Source organism: Somniosus microcephalus, chromosome 12 (assembly GCF_052327205.1).
Source record: "Somniosus microcephalus isolate GS21.2 chromosome 12, FLI_Smic_1.0, whole genome shotgun sequence".
NCBI lineage: Eukaryota > Metazoa > Chordata > Chondrichthyes > Squaliformes > Somniosidae > Somniosus > Somniosus microcephalus.
The window spans coordinates 55,150,240-55,166,312 of record NC_140998.1 but is presented as its reverse complement, the minus strand read 5'-3'; the positions used below and the strand labels follow the sequence as shown (position 1 = coordinate 55,166,312).

Genomic DNA, 16,073 nt, shown 5'->3' with positions numbered 1-16,073 from the left:
TTCCCAGACTCCGCCTTACAGAATGTGCTAGGAGACATTTAAGATAAGTTACCCATCAATAATATTTTTTTAAATTAATATATTTTGGGTATTAGAGCACAAACTCAACAAGAGCTCCAAGTAATCAGCAATACAGTAATTTCTACTTGCTGCCCGGAAAGAAACCCCAGCTGCTGGTGATAGCATACCATTACCATTCAGATAAGTGAAATGAAACCCTTCTAAAACTACAAAAACACATTTTTAGTTTTTTTTTTTGGCTTGGTAAATATATAATAGCAACATTTAAATTGAAAAAAAATCCAATTACCTGTTCCTTAATGAAATCAATGGTGGCTAGACTACATGATAACATTACCAACACACCAATTTAAGCTGTCCAAGATACTGATGGAATTTACTGGGCATATCTAAGTATTTAGTTCAGTATAACATTCTAGTTATGAAGTGGTCTTTGAACTTTATATCTGTCAATTATTTGCCGAACAAATATTTGTTAGCAAGTCTTGCTGGTATCCTCAATACATGCACTTAATCCTTAGAATACAATTAGAGGGGAGATATTCTGCTTTGGCCGTTGCAACACGCACTGGGAATGCCAAAGCAGGAAATCTCCCCATAAAAAGATACAATATATTATGAGATAGTAATGGAAATTGAAAAATGAAGTAATTTAGGACCAAACATAAATAAAATTAATTATGATTTTTAAAGCATTATTGTTTTAGCTCACCAGCTCAAATATAATGGCCCGGGTTTTACGGGGCCTATGACCGTGTACGCACACGTAGTCGTAAGTGCCCCGCAAGTTCTGAGTTTCCGCACGTGTGAAAATCCAAACTTGCAATCTGTCAAGTTTCAGCTTGACAGATCATCCGCATACACAGGAAATGGACATTCGCTGGCGGAGAGTTGGGCTATTTGCCCAACGAATGCCCACGAAACTCTTACACCTGGTAAAAGCAGGCATAGGGTCTTCTTTTACCAGCGTAAGGGTTTAAATAAATATTTAGTTTAGGTTACTTTTGACCCCTTTAAAAAGGTTTACATTTATTTTTCAAAAAATTACATTTTTGTTTTAATTGTTTAATTAAATTGTATTTTAATTAATTTTAAACATGATGATTTATTTTTATTTAGGTTGTGTGAAAATGTATTTTTTATGTCATTCCTATTATGCTTATGGGGATTCTGTGCGTAAATGGAATCCCCGTGAGCATAATGGGAATCCCGCTTTTCGATTGGTTGGGACAGCCCACGTGATCCCAGGATGCTTGCGAACCGTGTGCACTCCTGGGATAAGTGGGCCTTTTATGCAGGCATACGCCTGCAGGCCCAGGACCACAAGAATCCGAAGATACAGAGGCACCAGGTTAGGTGCGTACTTTTCTTGCGGATCGGAGGCATTCGCCTGTAGGAATCCTCCGACCACAATTTCAGGTCCATTATATTTTAAAAAACATTAAACTTTTAACCAGTAAATGGTTACTTATAAAATTGTTAACTATTTAATAATAAATTGCTAGTCTCATTCGAGTGTGAACACACATCTTCACAGTGTCAGATAATCTTTATGTATTCTGCCAGTGTTGCTTAGATACAACTGAAGCACTCTATGGCTTCACTGAACAAAATATCTTCAGCAGAGGCAAGAATATAAAAGGCAGAAAAGGTCCTGGCCTTCAACAGAGTATTATTTAGGTTACTACCTGTATTACTGAAGATGGATTTTAATATGAAAAAGCCAATTTAAAGCTGTAGCTGCTATTTAAAAAAATGCTTCACCAACCAAATTTAAAACTGATGAAAATGCAACCAAAGCCATAAACACACATACACCCTAATAAAGCAAACAATTAATGAGAGGTCCTAGTTTTTATATAAATTAACAAATCAACAAAGATTTTCGTGCTTCTGTTCCAGCTACTGCATATTCTTGTTCACCCGCATTTTGCTGTTGGTAAATGCAGTGCTTTTATGTTTCACAGGGAAAAAGCCCCGCTATACAGATACAGGAAGGAAAATAACTGGACAGGCTAACCGACATAGTAAGTTTCTGCAATTTGGTAGGAGCCCAAATAGACAAATAATTCTGTAACTCCCACATAATATATAAACACACACTCACTGTAATACTGCATAAACAGGGTCAGCAATTTACTATTTCCAGCTTCTTGTAATCTTTAGGCACTGCAGTATTCCCAATGCTGCTGTGTCAACTAGCCAAGAGGAGGTGTGCGGTATCACCTCGGCCTTCAATATCACCTTCCAGTAAGGATGCACCTCCCTCTATAAAGTTTTGCTGAGACGGAGAACTCTGTATGGAGAAAATGATAAACACACATTCTACTACTCCACAGCAGAATGAGCTCCTGCATCAACAGGCAATGTGACCTGGTCATCTGCTATATAACTCTTACATTTCTGGGTTCTTTTACCCTTTTTATTCCAAATATTTTTGGCTTCTGTATTTCACATTACTGTCATAGGCGAGTCCTAGTTTCCCATGGAACCTTACTGTGCGCAAATGGGCTGCCGCATTTCCCTACATTACAACGGTGACTACACTTCAAAAGTAATTAATTGGCTGTAAAGTGCTTTGGGACATCCGAGGCTGTTAAAGGCACTAAATACGTTCAAGTTCTTTCTTTGACAAGAGTTTAAAAATGGTTAAGACATTCTAACTTACCTGCTTCAATTCGAACAGTACTTTTTAAAGACAATGATTTTTATTTATATAAATAAAACTAGCTGAAGTGCCCGGCGGTGCCGAGGCTTTTTCGAGGGCATGTTGTTGTTGGAAGAGAGAGAGAGAGCGACTGGGGGGGAAGAGAGCGCGCGACTGGGGGGAAGAGAGAGAGCGACTGGGGGGAAGAGAGAGAGCGACTGGGGGGAAGAGAGAGAGCGACTGGGGGGAAGAGAGAGAGCGACTGGGGGGGAAGAGAGAGAGCGACTGGGGGGGAAGAGAGAGAGCGACTGGGGGGGAAGAGAGAGAGCGACTGGGGGGGAAGAGAGAGAGCGACTGGGGGGGAAGAGAGAGAGCGACTGGGGGGGAAGAGAGAGAGCGACTGGGGGGGAAGAGAGAGAGCGACTGGGGGGGAAGAGAGAGAGCGACTGGGGGGAAGAGAGAGAGCGACTGGGGGGAAGAGAGAGAGCGACTGGGGGGAAGAGAGAGAGCGACTGGGGGGGAAGAGAGAGAGCGACTGGGGGGGAAGAGAGAGAGCGACTGGGGGGGAAGAGAGAGAGCGACTGGGGGGGAAGAGAGAGAGCGACTGGGGGGGAAGAGAGAGAGCGACTGGGGGGGAAGAGAGAGAGCGACTGGGGGGGAAGAGAGAGAGCGACTGGGGGGGAAGAGAGAGAGCGACTGGGGGGAAGAGAGAGAGCGACTGGGGGGAAGAGAGAGAGCGACTGGGGGGAAGAGAGAGAGCGACTGGGGGGGAAGAGAGAGAGCGACTGGGGGGGAAGAGAGAGAGCGACTGGGGGGGAAGAGAGAGAGCGACTGGGGGGGAAGAGAGAGAGCGACTGGGGGGGAAGAGAGAGAGCGACTGGGGGGGAAGAGAGAGAGCGACTGGGGGGGAAGAGAGAGAGCGACTGGGGGGGAAGAGAGAGAGCGACTGGGGGGAAGAGAGAGAGCGACTGGGGGGAAGAGAGAGAGCGACTGGGGGGAAGAGAGAGAGCGACTGGGGGGAAGAGAGAGAGCGACTGGGGGGAAGAGAGAGAGCGACTGGGGGGAAGAGAGAGAGCGACTGGGGGGAAGAGAGAGAGCGACTGGGGGGAAGAGAGAGAGCGACTGGGGGGAAGAGAGAGAGCGACTGGGGGGAAGAGAGAGAGCGACTGGGGGGAAGAGAGAGAGCGACTGGGGGGAAGAGAGAGAGCGACTGGGGGGAAGAGAGAGAGCGACTGGGGGGAAGAGAGAGAGCGACTGGGGGGAAGAGAGAGAGCGACTGGGGGGAAGAGAGAGAGCGACTGGGGGGAAGAGAGAGAGCGACTGGGGGGAAGAGAGAGAGCGACTGGGGGGAAGAGAGAGAGCGACTGGGGGGAAGAGAGAGAGCGACTGGGGGGAAGAGAGAGAGCGACTGGGGGGAAGAGAGAGAGCGACTGGGGGGAAGAGAGAGAGCGACTGGGGGGAAGAGAGAGAGCGACTGGGGGGAAGAGAGAGAGCGACTGGGGGGAAGAGAGAGAGCGACTGGGGGGAAGAGAGAGAGCGACTGGGGGGAAGAGAGAGAGCGACTGGGGGGAAGAGAGAGAGCGACTGGGGGGAAGAGAGAGAGCGACTGGGGGGGAAGAGAGAGAGCGACTGGGGGGGAAGAGAGGGAGGGGAGGGGAGGGCGAGGGGGGGCGGGGAAGGGAGGGAGGGCGAGGAAGGGAGGGAGGGCGGGGGGGGGGGGGCGGCGGGCGCCCCCCCCCCCCCCCGAGGTGAAGACCGCCGATTGCGCGCGCAGCAGGAGCTGAGACGCGGCGTCTCTCTCGGCCGGCGGGCCCGGTTGCCAGGGCAACCGTGACGCTGACCAAGCCAGAGAGAGACACGCCGCGTCTCAGCTGCTCCTGCTGCGCGCGCGCGCCCCCCCCCCCCCCCGAGGGTCGCGGCCGCCCCCCCCTCCCCCCGAGGTGAAGACCGCCGATTGCGGCTGTGCGAGACGTCCGGCGGGCCCGGTTGCCAGGGTAACGCTGGACGCTCAGCAAGCCCCGGCAGAGAGAGACGTCTCAGCTCCTGCTGCGCGCGCACCCTAGCGGCGCTGGGCTGAGGCTCGGCCCTCCAGCCTTCGAGTGGGACTGGGAGTTGCCTAGCTCGGGCGTGGGTGCGGAGGAGACGCCGAGGCTTCTAGGCCTACCTGGAAAAACGGGGAAGGTAGGAAAATTAATGAGATTAGATAAGTTAATTACTTTCTAAATCATTTTTTTAAAAAACAATATGTGTTTTAAAAGCAACGGTTTTTTTTTTTTTATAAAGACGCAGAAAGCGGGAAAACGAAAGGAAAAGTTTGGAATCAAGATGGCGGCGACTCACCTCGGTTCAGAACGATAAAGCCCGGCCACACGCGCACCGATTGGCCCGGCGGCACACGCCAGCAACCCGGCGTACGATTGGTCGAGCTCGAGGTCACTCTGTCGCTAATGAGCGGATAATGAGCAGAATGTTGAAGGTTTTTGGGATACCGCGGGCGCAATTTTAGCCCGGCCGAAACGTAAATACGCTTAAAACCGTCTCGGAAGCGTAAGCTTTCTTTGGAGGTAACGCGCGCGTAGGTACGCCCTGTAACTTTCGAGTGCATACCCGTAAGCACACGCGATGACAGACAGACAGACATATAGACAGAAGTACCGATTTATATATATAGATAGATGTGCTCTTCCTATACCTTATCTTTGGAAATCTTCAACCCAGCCAGTTTACCACTATCAAGTAAAAGTACAGCAACACAGATAAGATGAGCAGCCTATAAAAAATGCCCCTTTAGATTATGCAGTTTGAGAAAATGGGCCAGACTGTAAGGTGGACAAGAACATGCAGAGTCCTCAGTTAACAGCATTTTAAAACAAACAGCTGGCTGAGACCCAGAAGCAGGTTGCTTTAAAAAGCTACTTTGAGTTGTTGCAGTAGCGTTTTTCCAATAATGGTGATTTTACTCACCCTCATTTCTGTTCCACATCAGTAGTGGGTATAGTGATTGGTATGAATTGCAGAACTCTACACAGCTTGGTGCCCTTTCTCATTTATAGGCCAGCCAACAGGAAGTGTGTGTTGGACCAAAATTTGCTTCCATAAACTATTTAAAATTTACATCAGCACCCTATTTATATTACAAAACCTCTTTCAATGTGATCACTGCAGCAACTGTGCTGCCCAAACTCTATACATGTGCAGCTGTTCAGAAGACCCAAGTGTAACAGTTTCTGGCCATCAACCTTCCCCAATGTCAGAAAAGGTTCATAAGGCCAGCAATGTGAAACCTTGCTGTTGGCCTGGATAAGCAACTGAGACCTCAGCTTACTCGCGAATGGATCAAAATGGCAGTGCGTTGTCCAGCTCCCCTGGTGGGTATTTACTTTTGTTGCTGGTGGTGCTTTGCTTCTAGAACCATGAAGTGAAACCGTCTCTTCAGATGGTGTTCGGTGCCTCAAAGCTTGTATGCCACGCCGTTTATATTACAGTGCTGGCTCTGAAGGCAGCCCATGCAGAATTAACAAAGGGGTAAAAATACATAATTCCTTGAAAGTGCAAGTGCAGATAAAGACATAATAAAGGCCGAGAGAATTTGGGTTTTATAAATAGGAATTCTTGTAACAGCACAAAGCAGCTAAACAGTTGAAGTATTTTGGCAACATTAGACCTAAATCATATGTATCCTCCCAATTTTCTGTCCTCCCCCATCCTTCCTGTAGGTACCAACTTATGCTGGGGTACAGCAAGTGTCAGCAGGCCTTTTGGCCATATAGGCCTGCCATATAGCCATGCCATATTTTGTTCTCATCAAATATCCATACATACACACTTTTGCAATCAGGAACATGAAACTTGGCTGATTTTCCCCTGTCTACCACAGGGGCACCGAGGCCCATTGTAGACCACCAACTGCTACCCCGACTGAGGTCAGATAACCTGGGACCTTCTCATACCTTCTTGTCTTAGTGCTACATCTTTACGCACTAGGCCATCAGAAGAAATTGATTCATACCTAAATCAATGAGGTAACATTTCAGTTAGACATCAAAAAGGATCCAAACTATTCAAATTTCTATGACCATAAAAAAATGTTGGCAAGTGTAGCTGAATTCAGGAAAGAATATACAAACTCAGTTCTGCCAGATGGATTGAGACATGACAGCTTCTCTCTTCTCAAAAAGGAATGTTTTTGTATGTGGCGAGACATGACTGACACTCTTTCACAAGTGCTGAAACCATTGGGAAAACCATGGTTTTCTGAGAACCTGGCCTATCTGGAGACATGCCCTTCAATTTCATAACAACTGGAACCACACATTATGTTTACTTCAATTTGCTCCATCTGCTCTTGGCAAGTGTCAAAGTCCTCTTCCAACAGGAGAACAATGAGCAGCTTTTTATGTATGCAAATTTGAAAAATTAAATATGTATTTAAACAAATTTATTTTGCAAACACGTATATAGATGGAAGCGCTTCATCTTGTGTCATTAAGGGAATCAGAACTTTGGGTTTCATCACCAATTCTTACACTAGATATCCTTGCTAGCTGAAGATGAGAATTGCCTGGTGCTGTGCACGATAAAGAACCATACAAGTTTATAGCACCAAATTAGGTCATTTGGCTGACTGCATTTGTACCTGCTCTTTACTACTTCAATTCAAAACAAATCCCACTCTCTGGTGCTTCGCCCCCACCACACATAACCCTCAACAAGTATGTAGTTTTGGCTACAATCTATTAAATGGGTAGGCGTCTCAATAATATTTCCAGTTAGACTAAATACTGCATCTTATACTGCGGTACTCAATAGTCTTTGTGCGGTCCGCACAAAGTGGAGGAGAAGCATCCGGGAAGGTGCCGAACACCTCGAGTCTCTTCGCCGGGAGCAAGCGGAAGCAGCGCAAGGAGCGCACGTCAACCCAAGCACCCCACCCACCCGCCCCTTCAACCACCGTCTGCCCCACCTGTGACAGAGACTGTAGGTCCCACATTGGACTCATCAGTCACCTGGGAACTCATTTTTAATGTGGAAGCAAGTCATCCTCGGTTCCGAGGGACTGCCTAAGAAGGGAAGACTCAATAGTCCCAATAAGTTTGTGGCAAACTTTGGGGGATGCATAAACAGAACTTTATCACCTGCTAATAAAGTCAGGGTAAGCATTTCTGCAATGTGAAACACTGGAAATTAGAATTTTTGTAGTTTTTACCTTTCCTTCAGTAGAATGATCATCGATGCACATAAAAAAATCAATAGCAAAAATGCATTTTGCAAAATCTGATAAAAAATGCTCACTTAGGTGGAACCTTCACACAGCGGCTGGACCTGGGGGAGAGCAGTGACCGGCGAGGTATAAAAGCGGCAGCAGCGAACGAGGCCCGACCACAGCGGCTGGACCTGGGGGAGAGCAGCGACTGGCGAGGTATAAAAGCGGCGGCAGCAGCGAGGCCCGACCACAGCGGCTGGACCTGGGGGAGAGCAGCGACCAGCGAGATATAAAAGCGGCGGCAGCAGCGAGGCCCGACCACAGCGGCTGGACCTGGGGGGAAGAGCAGCGACCGGTGAGGTATAAAAGCGGCAGCAGCAGCGAGGCCCGACCACAGCGACCGGCGAGGTATAAAAGCGGCAGCAGCAGCGAGGCCCGACCACAGCGGCTGGACCTGGGGGAGAGCAGCGACCGGCGAGGTATAAAAGCGGCGGCAGCAGCGAGGCTTACCAACTCAGCAGTGGGGAGAGGGGTAAAAAGTAATCAGAGTGTGACGTCACCAGGGAGCAGGTAAGTGATTGGTTGGTGAGTATTCCTCTATTTTTTAAACTTTAACTCTGGTTTATAGTTGCCAAGGTCTTTCTGGTGTAGCGGGGACTGTTGGTAAACCATACAAGCGCCCTAGTGTATATCTTTAATTGGTGGTATTGAATTAATTTAAATTAATTAAAGGGTAAGTCATGTCAGGACAGCCCAGCCCCGTGTTATGCTCCTCTTGCTCTATGTGGGAATTCAGGGACGCTGCCTGTGTCCCTGACGACCATGTGCGCCAGAAATGTATCCAGCTGCAGCTACTAGTAGACCGCATTGCGGCACTGGAGCTGCGGATGGATGAGTTTTGGAGCATTCACGATGCTGAGAGGGTCGTGAGTAACACGTTTAGTGAGTTGGTCACACCGCAGGTAAGGGCTGCACAGGCAGAAGGGAAATGGGTGACCATCAGGCGGAGCAGTAGAAGCAGGCAGGTAGTGCAGGGGTCCCCTGTGGACATCCCCCTCTCAAACAGGTATAGTGATTTGGATACCGTTGAGGGGGATGACTTACCAGAGGAAGGCAGCAGCAGCCAACTTCCTGGCACCTGGGGTGCTTCTGCTGCTCAGGAAGGGAGGAAAAAGAGTGGGAGAGCAATAGTGGTAGGGGATTCTATCGTAAGGGGAACAGATAGGCGTTTCTGTGGCCGTAGACGTGACTCCAGGATGGTTTGTTGCCTCCCTGGTGCCAGGGTCAAGGATGTCACTGAACGGCTGCAGGGCATTCTGAAGGGGGAGGATGAACAGTCAGAGGTCGTGGTTCACATTGGGACCAATGACATGGGTAGGAAGAGGGATGAGGTCCTGCAGCAAGAATTTAGGGAGCTAGGTAGCAGATTAAAGAGTAGGACCTCAAAGGTTGTAATCTCTGGATTACTCCCGGTGCCACGTGCTAGTGAGTATAGGAATAGGAGAATAGAGCAGATGAATGCGTGGCTAAAGAGTTGGTGCAGGAGGGAGGGCTTTAGTTTCCTGGATCACTGGGCCTGCTTCTGGGGAAGGTGGGACTTGTACAAGTCGGACGGGTTGCACCTGAACCAGAACGGGACAAATATCCTTGCGGGGAGGTTTGCTAACGCTGTTCGGGGGGGTTTAAACTAACTTGGCAGGGGGATGGGATACAGAGTGGAGCTATAATAGGGGGTGATGTACAGCCAAATATAGAGGAAAAAGTAAGTCAGACTGGAAGGCAGAGCAAATATGTAACGGCACAAGGGAGTAGGGCAAGGCTATATGGCATTTATTTTAATGCACGGAGTCTTACGAATAAGGTGGATGAACTGAAGTTGTTGATGAACACATGGGAGTATGATATTGTTGCTATCACGGAGACATGGTTGAGGGAGGGGCAAGACTGGCAGCTCAATATTCCAGGGTATAGAATCTTCAGGCGAGACAGAGGGGGGGGGGGGGGGGGTGTTGCAATATTAATTAAGGAGACAATTACTGCTGTAAGGAGGGATGATATATTAACAGGTTCCTCTAATGAGGCCATATGGGTTGAACTTAAACAAAAAGGGGGCTAGCACTTTGCTGGGAGTGTACTATAGGCCCCCAAACAGCCAGGGGGAGATAGAGGAACAGATATGTAGGCACATCTCAGAAGTGTGCAAATAATAGGGTAATTATAGTGGGGGATTTCAACTTCCCCAATATTAACTGGGATAGTCAGAGTGTGAAAGGCTTAGAGGGTGTAGAATTCTTAAAGTGCATCCAGGAGAGCTTTTTGAGCCAGCATGTAGAAAGGCCTACAAGAGGGGGCGGTGCTGGACTTAATTCTAGGGAATGTGGCCGGGCAAGTGGTAGAAGTGTTAGTAGGTGAGCACTTTGGTGACAGTGACCATAATTCGGTGAGATTTAAGGTAGTCATGGAAAAGGACAAGGATGGACCGGAAATAAAGGTTCTAAATTGGGGGAAGGCCGATTTTAATATGATAAGGCAGGATCTGGCCAATGTGGACTGGGATCAGCTACTTGAAGGAAAATCCACATCAGAGCAATGGGAGTCTTTCAGAAAGGAAATTGAGTGAGTACAATGGCAACATGTTCCCGTAAAGGTCAAGGGTGGGGCCAACAAGCCCAGGGAACCTTGGATGTCAAGGGATATACGAGAATGGATTAGGAAAAAAAGGGGGGCTTTTGGCAGATACAAAGGACTAAAGACAGAGGAAGCCCTAGGAGGAGTATAAAAAGTGCAGGGGGATACTTAAAAAAGAAATTAGGAGAGCGAGGAGGGGCCATGAAATAACACTGGCGAGCAAAATAAAGGAAAACCCTAAGGTGTTTTATAAGTATATTAAGGGCAAGAGGATAACTAGGGAAAGAGTAGGGCCCATTAGGGACCAAAGTGGCAAACTGTGTGTAGAGCCAGAGGATGTAGGTGGGGTTTTAAATGAATTTTTTGCATCTGTGTTCACTATGGAGAAGGACGATGTGGACATAGAAATCGGGCAGGGGGACTGTGATATACCTGAACATATTAGCATCGAGAGGGAGGAGGTACTAGTGGTTTTAGCAGGCTTAAAAGTGGATAAATCCCCAGGCTGCTGTGTGAGGCAAAGGAGGAGATTGCAGGGGCTCTGACACAAATTTTCAGAACCTCTCTGGCCACAGGGGATGTGCCAGAGGACTGGAGAACAGCTAACGTAGTACCATTATTCAAGAAGGGTAGTAGGGATAAACCAGGGAATTACAGGCCAGTGAGCCTATCAGTGGTAGGGAAATTATTGGAAAAACTTCTGAGGGACAGAATTAGTCTCCACTTGGAGAGGCAAGGATTAATTAGGGATAGCCAGCATTGCTTTGTCAAGGGAAGATCATGTCTGACCAATTTGATTGAATTTTTCAAGGGGGTGACTAGGTGTGTGGATGAGGGGAGTGCAGTGGATGTGGTTTACATGGATTTCAGTAAGGCTTTTGATAAAGTCCCGCATAGGAGACTGGTCAAGAAGGTAAGAGCCCATGGGATCCAGGGTGCCTTGGCACATTGGATCCAAAACTGGCTTAGTGGCAGAAGGCAGAGGGTGATGGTGGAAGGTTGTTTGTGTGACTGGAAGCCTGTGTCCAGTGGGGTACCGCAGGGATCGGTGCTGGGTTCCTTGCTGTTTGTGGTCTACATTAATGATTTGGATGTGAATGTAAAAGGTATGATCAGCAAGTTTGCAGATGAGACGAAAATTGGTGGGGTGGTAAATAGCGAGGCGGGAAGCCTCAGGCTACAGGACGATATAGATGGGTTGGTCAGATGGGCGGAACAGTGGCAAATGGAATTTAACCCTGAAAAGTGTGAGGTGATGCATTTTGGACGGACTAACAAGGCAAGGGAATACACAATGAATGGTAAGACCCTAGGAAAGACAGAGGATCAGAGGGACCTTGGTGTGCATGTACATCGATCCCTGAAGGCAGCAGAACAGGTGAATAAGGTGGTTAAAAAGGCATATGGGATACTTATATTCTATGCCTCGGCTAATGAAGGCAAGAGCAGGGAGGTTATGATGGAGCTGTACAAAACACTGGTAAGGCCACAGCTGGAGTACTGTGTGCAGTTCTGGTCGCCACACTATAGGAAGGATGCGAGATGCTTTGGAGAGGGTGCAGAGGAGATTTACCAGGATGTTACCTGGGCTGGAGCGCTTCAGCTATGAAGACTGGACAGGCTGGGGTTGTTTTCCTTGGAGCAGAGAAGGCTGAGGGGGGACCTGATTGAGGTATACAAAATTATGAGGGGCATCGATAGGGTGGATAGAAAGGAACTTTTCCCCTTAGTAGAGGGGTCAATAACAAGGGGGCATAGATTCAAGGTAAGGGGCAGGAGATTTAGAGGGAATTTGAGGAAGAACTTTTTCACCCAGAGGGTGGTTGGAATCTGGAACTCACTGCCTGAAAGGGTGGTGGAGGCAGGAACCCTCACAACTGTTGCCTCACAGCGCCAGGGACCCGGGTTCAAATCTGGCCTCAGGCGACTGTCTGTGTGGAGTTTGCACATTCTCCCCGTGTCTGCGTGGGTTTCCTCCGGGTGCTCCGGTTTCCTCCCACAGTCCAAAGATGTGCAGGTTAGGTTGATTTGGCTCTGATAAATTGACCCTTAGTGTTAGGAGATTAAATACATGGGGTTACAGGAATAGGGTGGGATATGTGTCGGTGCAGGCTCGATGGGCCGAAATGGCCTCGATCTGCACTGTAGATTCTGTGATTCTGTGAACATTCAAGAAGCATTTGGATGAGCACTTGAAATGCCATAGCATACAAGGCTACGGACCAAATGCTGGAAAATGGGATTAGATTAGGCAGGGCTTGATAGCCGGCGCGGATGCGATGGGCTGAAGGGCCTCTTTCTGTGCTGTATAACTCTATGACTCTATAACCGGTGACCAAAAGCTAATAAATAAAGCAGTTAATGACTACCACTAGGCAAGTCCAATATGGTACATCCAAATTGAAAATGTCTTTAAAAATAAATGAATTGATGCCAGGGGCTACTGTACAGAAGCTGTTTAGAGGCTGGAATTTAAGAATGTTACATGACAAACAGTTTCATCCCTCAACTATATCTATCTATTGTCATAAGCAAAAACCGTTATTTTGACAAGTTAAAATCAGTTATAATTCTTTTTGTTCAGGTTTAGGATTGGGCTGCGTTACCACTAGATCAAAGTCGCAGTGTTTGAACAGCACACAGTGGTGCAGTAGGTTGCAGAACCAAGCAGCGGTGGGATGTAGGTTCTGCTTTGCACGCTGCTGAGCTCTTGATTTCAGCCACATGATTCTGAGGCGGAAAAACCAGCAAAGGAGTTATCTCCATGCTACTTACATCAACCTCTCAGAACAGGGCTGGCAGATGGCAACCACAGTTATGTCCACGATTCAGCAAGATAGAAAGATTTCAACCCCCCTCCCAAAAACACCAGTTCTCAGTGTTAAATTTCAAATCAATAACTTGTGTCCATTTGGACTACTTTGGAAGATCAAAGTCACTGAATTATTTATTTGTACTCTTCGGCACAATATAAAATCAAAACCACACATTTTATCTTTCAGATTATTAGCAGCTCCATTACGGCTAACGGAATCTAGGTGCGCCAAATCTTACCTGCTCTGCAGGAGCCGTATTGGAAAACCTAGTTTGCTGACCAGACCCCCTGGTAGCCGAGCTGGTGTGCTCCCACGGTAATTTGTTCTTCCCTCGGCCAGCGCTTAATACTCTTCTGAATGAGGTATATTCATCTGTATTGGGGCTAGGTGATCCGTAGCCCAAAGAATGAGTCTCATGATCACCATGGTAACTGTGTGCACTCTGGGTTCTTCCACTAGCCAGCAGCCACTCAGTATCTGCTCCTAATGGCATCTGTATCCCTCTACCGTGGGCAGAAGATGGCATAGGTATCGCATATTCCACAAGTCCTTGAGGAGTTAATTTTGGCAGAGTTCTTCTGGCTAGTCTGGCTTGCACTGCAGCCATCACACCATCTCCATCTTCCTGCAACTCCACAGTATCCACTGCCTTAACTAAAAATGTCTTGTTAGAACCAATGGATGAAGCTAACATGGCAAAAGCCTCTAAAGCTGCATGGCGGATCTTTCTCTTGGAGTCAGTCAATGCTGGAGCAACAACATGACAAAGACTGGGCAAATCAAAATCTTCACTTGGATACGTCAAAAGTGAAGCAATGACAATATTTAATATTTCTTCCCTTACTCTAGAATTTTTGTGTTTTATATTGTCGAGCAGCATATCAAGTACTTTTTGAGGACCAACCTGCTTCATTAAACCCATAAAAACTTTCATATATTCCTGTTTGGTGACAACTTTATTGTCACCTAGTACTTTTATTGTTGCAGATGTAATGGGTTTGAGATAATTTACCACACCATGATTTAACTTAACTACCAGTAAGTTGATGATTTCCAATGTACCATGTACAACTTTAAAATTTGAGTCATCAAGCAAAGTACATAAAAAGCCAATAAAACCTAAAATAGCTGTAGAAGGCACAGTCATAAAATTAAAATCATCGACAACATTCTTTAGTTCTTCAACAGCGTGCGTTCTACTCTTATAATCTTCCCGGTCTAGAAGCCGAACATATAATTCTTGTGGAATTATTCTAAACTCCAGGTTACTATGGTCCTTCGAACCTGGCCTGGGGAATTGAGAGGCATCTTTACCGCTACCGATGGATTTCCCACGAAATCCCGAACTTGCCTTGAAGTTTCTACTTTGTTCCAGCTCAGGAACGTTACCTCCATTCAAATTGGCCTGTGGCTCAAATTTTATTTCCATTAATTTGTTATAATCTCTTCTAAGGGTCGGTGGCAAACGCTTTAAGTAAGAGTTGAACTCTTCATCGCCGATATGGTGTTTTATATGTCCCATAGTTGTAAATGCGGAGAACGGGTCATCCAGACTACTACCATTTAGTTTTTTAGCTAAACAAAGGGTTACATCAAATAAACTGTCGCTGTTGAATTCCTTAGTAAGCAAGATGGGTAAAATAATAGTTGTTGCTTTCCGAACAACAGGATCGTGGTTTTCAAGCCCATGCTCTATCAAAGCCCAGAAAACGTCCTTGGAGATGATAGAACATTTTAAATATACATGCAAAGTTTGCACCAGCTCTTTGCGCACGGTCGGGCTGTCGTCCCGGAGACTCCATATCAGCTTGGGTAGCACGGCAGCCCTACAGTAATTCAGATCCGAATCCGATCCTTGGATAATTTCTGAGATCAGCTGAATGCAGGAGACTTTGACTTCCCTTCTCCCGTCTACCAGCACTTCGCTTAAAGTTGAGAAGAGAGTTTTCTTGTTGTCAAAGACCAACCTCCCTGCGTTTTGCCTGACGTTGGCACGGAGGGCTTGGAGTGCCTCGGTGCGTTTGGTCAGAGTCTGGCTGCTGAGCTGCCGAAGAATGGCATCTTCTTCCATGTTAACCGCCGGGGAGCTGGGAAGCACCGCGGCTGCTTGGCTGCCGTTGCTGCTCGCCGACATCACGAGTATCGCTCCTGCGGGGGGAGCTGCCGCCGCTGCCGGCCACGTCTTTGCCTTCAGTGCGGTTAGCACTTGGGTAGCGGTGCTGTTCGTGCTTCAACGCTGGCCGAATGAACTCGGCAACTGAACCTGCCATGAAAGCGGCGCCCGGCCGAGCGCAAGCGACTGGAAACGCCGCCGTCTCCAGGGCTTCATGCCTTCCTCTCCCCTGACGTCGTTCAAGCGGTTTTTATGACATTTGTCTTTTATGTACAATAATAATCACCACGTTCACCTCCGCCCACACAGCGCCGTCACTCCCGCAACCTCACTTTTCTTCATAACAAACCGTCCCCGTCTCGTCTCGTCCCTCCCGCGCGCATACACACACACGCGCGGCGACTGCGCACTGCCGAACCTATCGCGCCCCCCACTCGGTTTGAAAAAAACTCGCATCAAAATGGCCGTAACCAGGCAAACCAGTCACGTGAACAAAACGAACCCTCGCTACAGAACGCTTCCATAGTGAAGAGAGGCCAACCCCCGACCCGGATGCTAACCACCTTTGCCCTCCCGCTCCCACCGTACGTCAATAGCACAAAGTATGCCGGGAATTGTAGTTCTAAAGCGTCACGTTGATAAGGC

The 16,073-nt window shown here is 47.6% G+C and overlaps 1 protein-coding gene across 1 annotated transcript in view; it reads right to left on the bottom strand.

Annotated features, from left to right (window-relative positions):
* The window catches only part of togaram1 (TOG array regulator of axonemal microtubules 1), a 135,831-nt gene extending 119,865 nt beyond the window's left edge, over positions 1–15,966 (bottom strand). The window contains 2 exon segments of the mRNA XM_086002900.1: positions 13,554–15,447; positions 15,449–15,966. Coding sequence (XP_085859026.1) covers positions 13,554–15,447; positions 15,449–15,585 — 2,031 coding nt within the window. The 5' untranslated portion in view covers positions 15,586–15,966.
* Between the last annotated feature and the right edge of the window lie 107 nt (positions 15,967–16,073).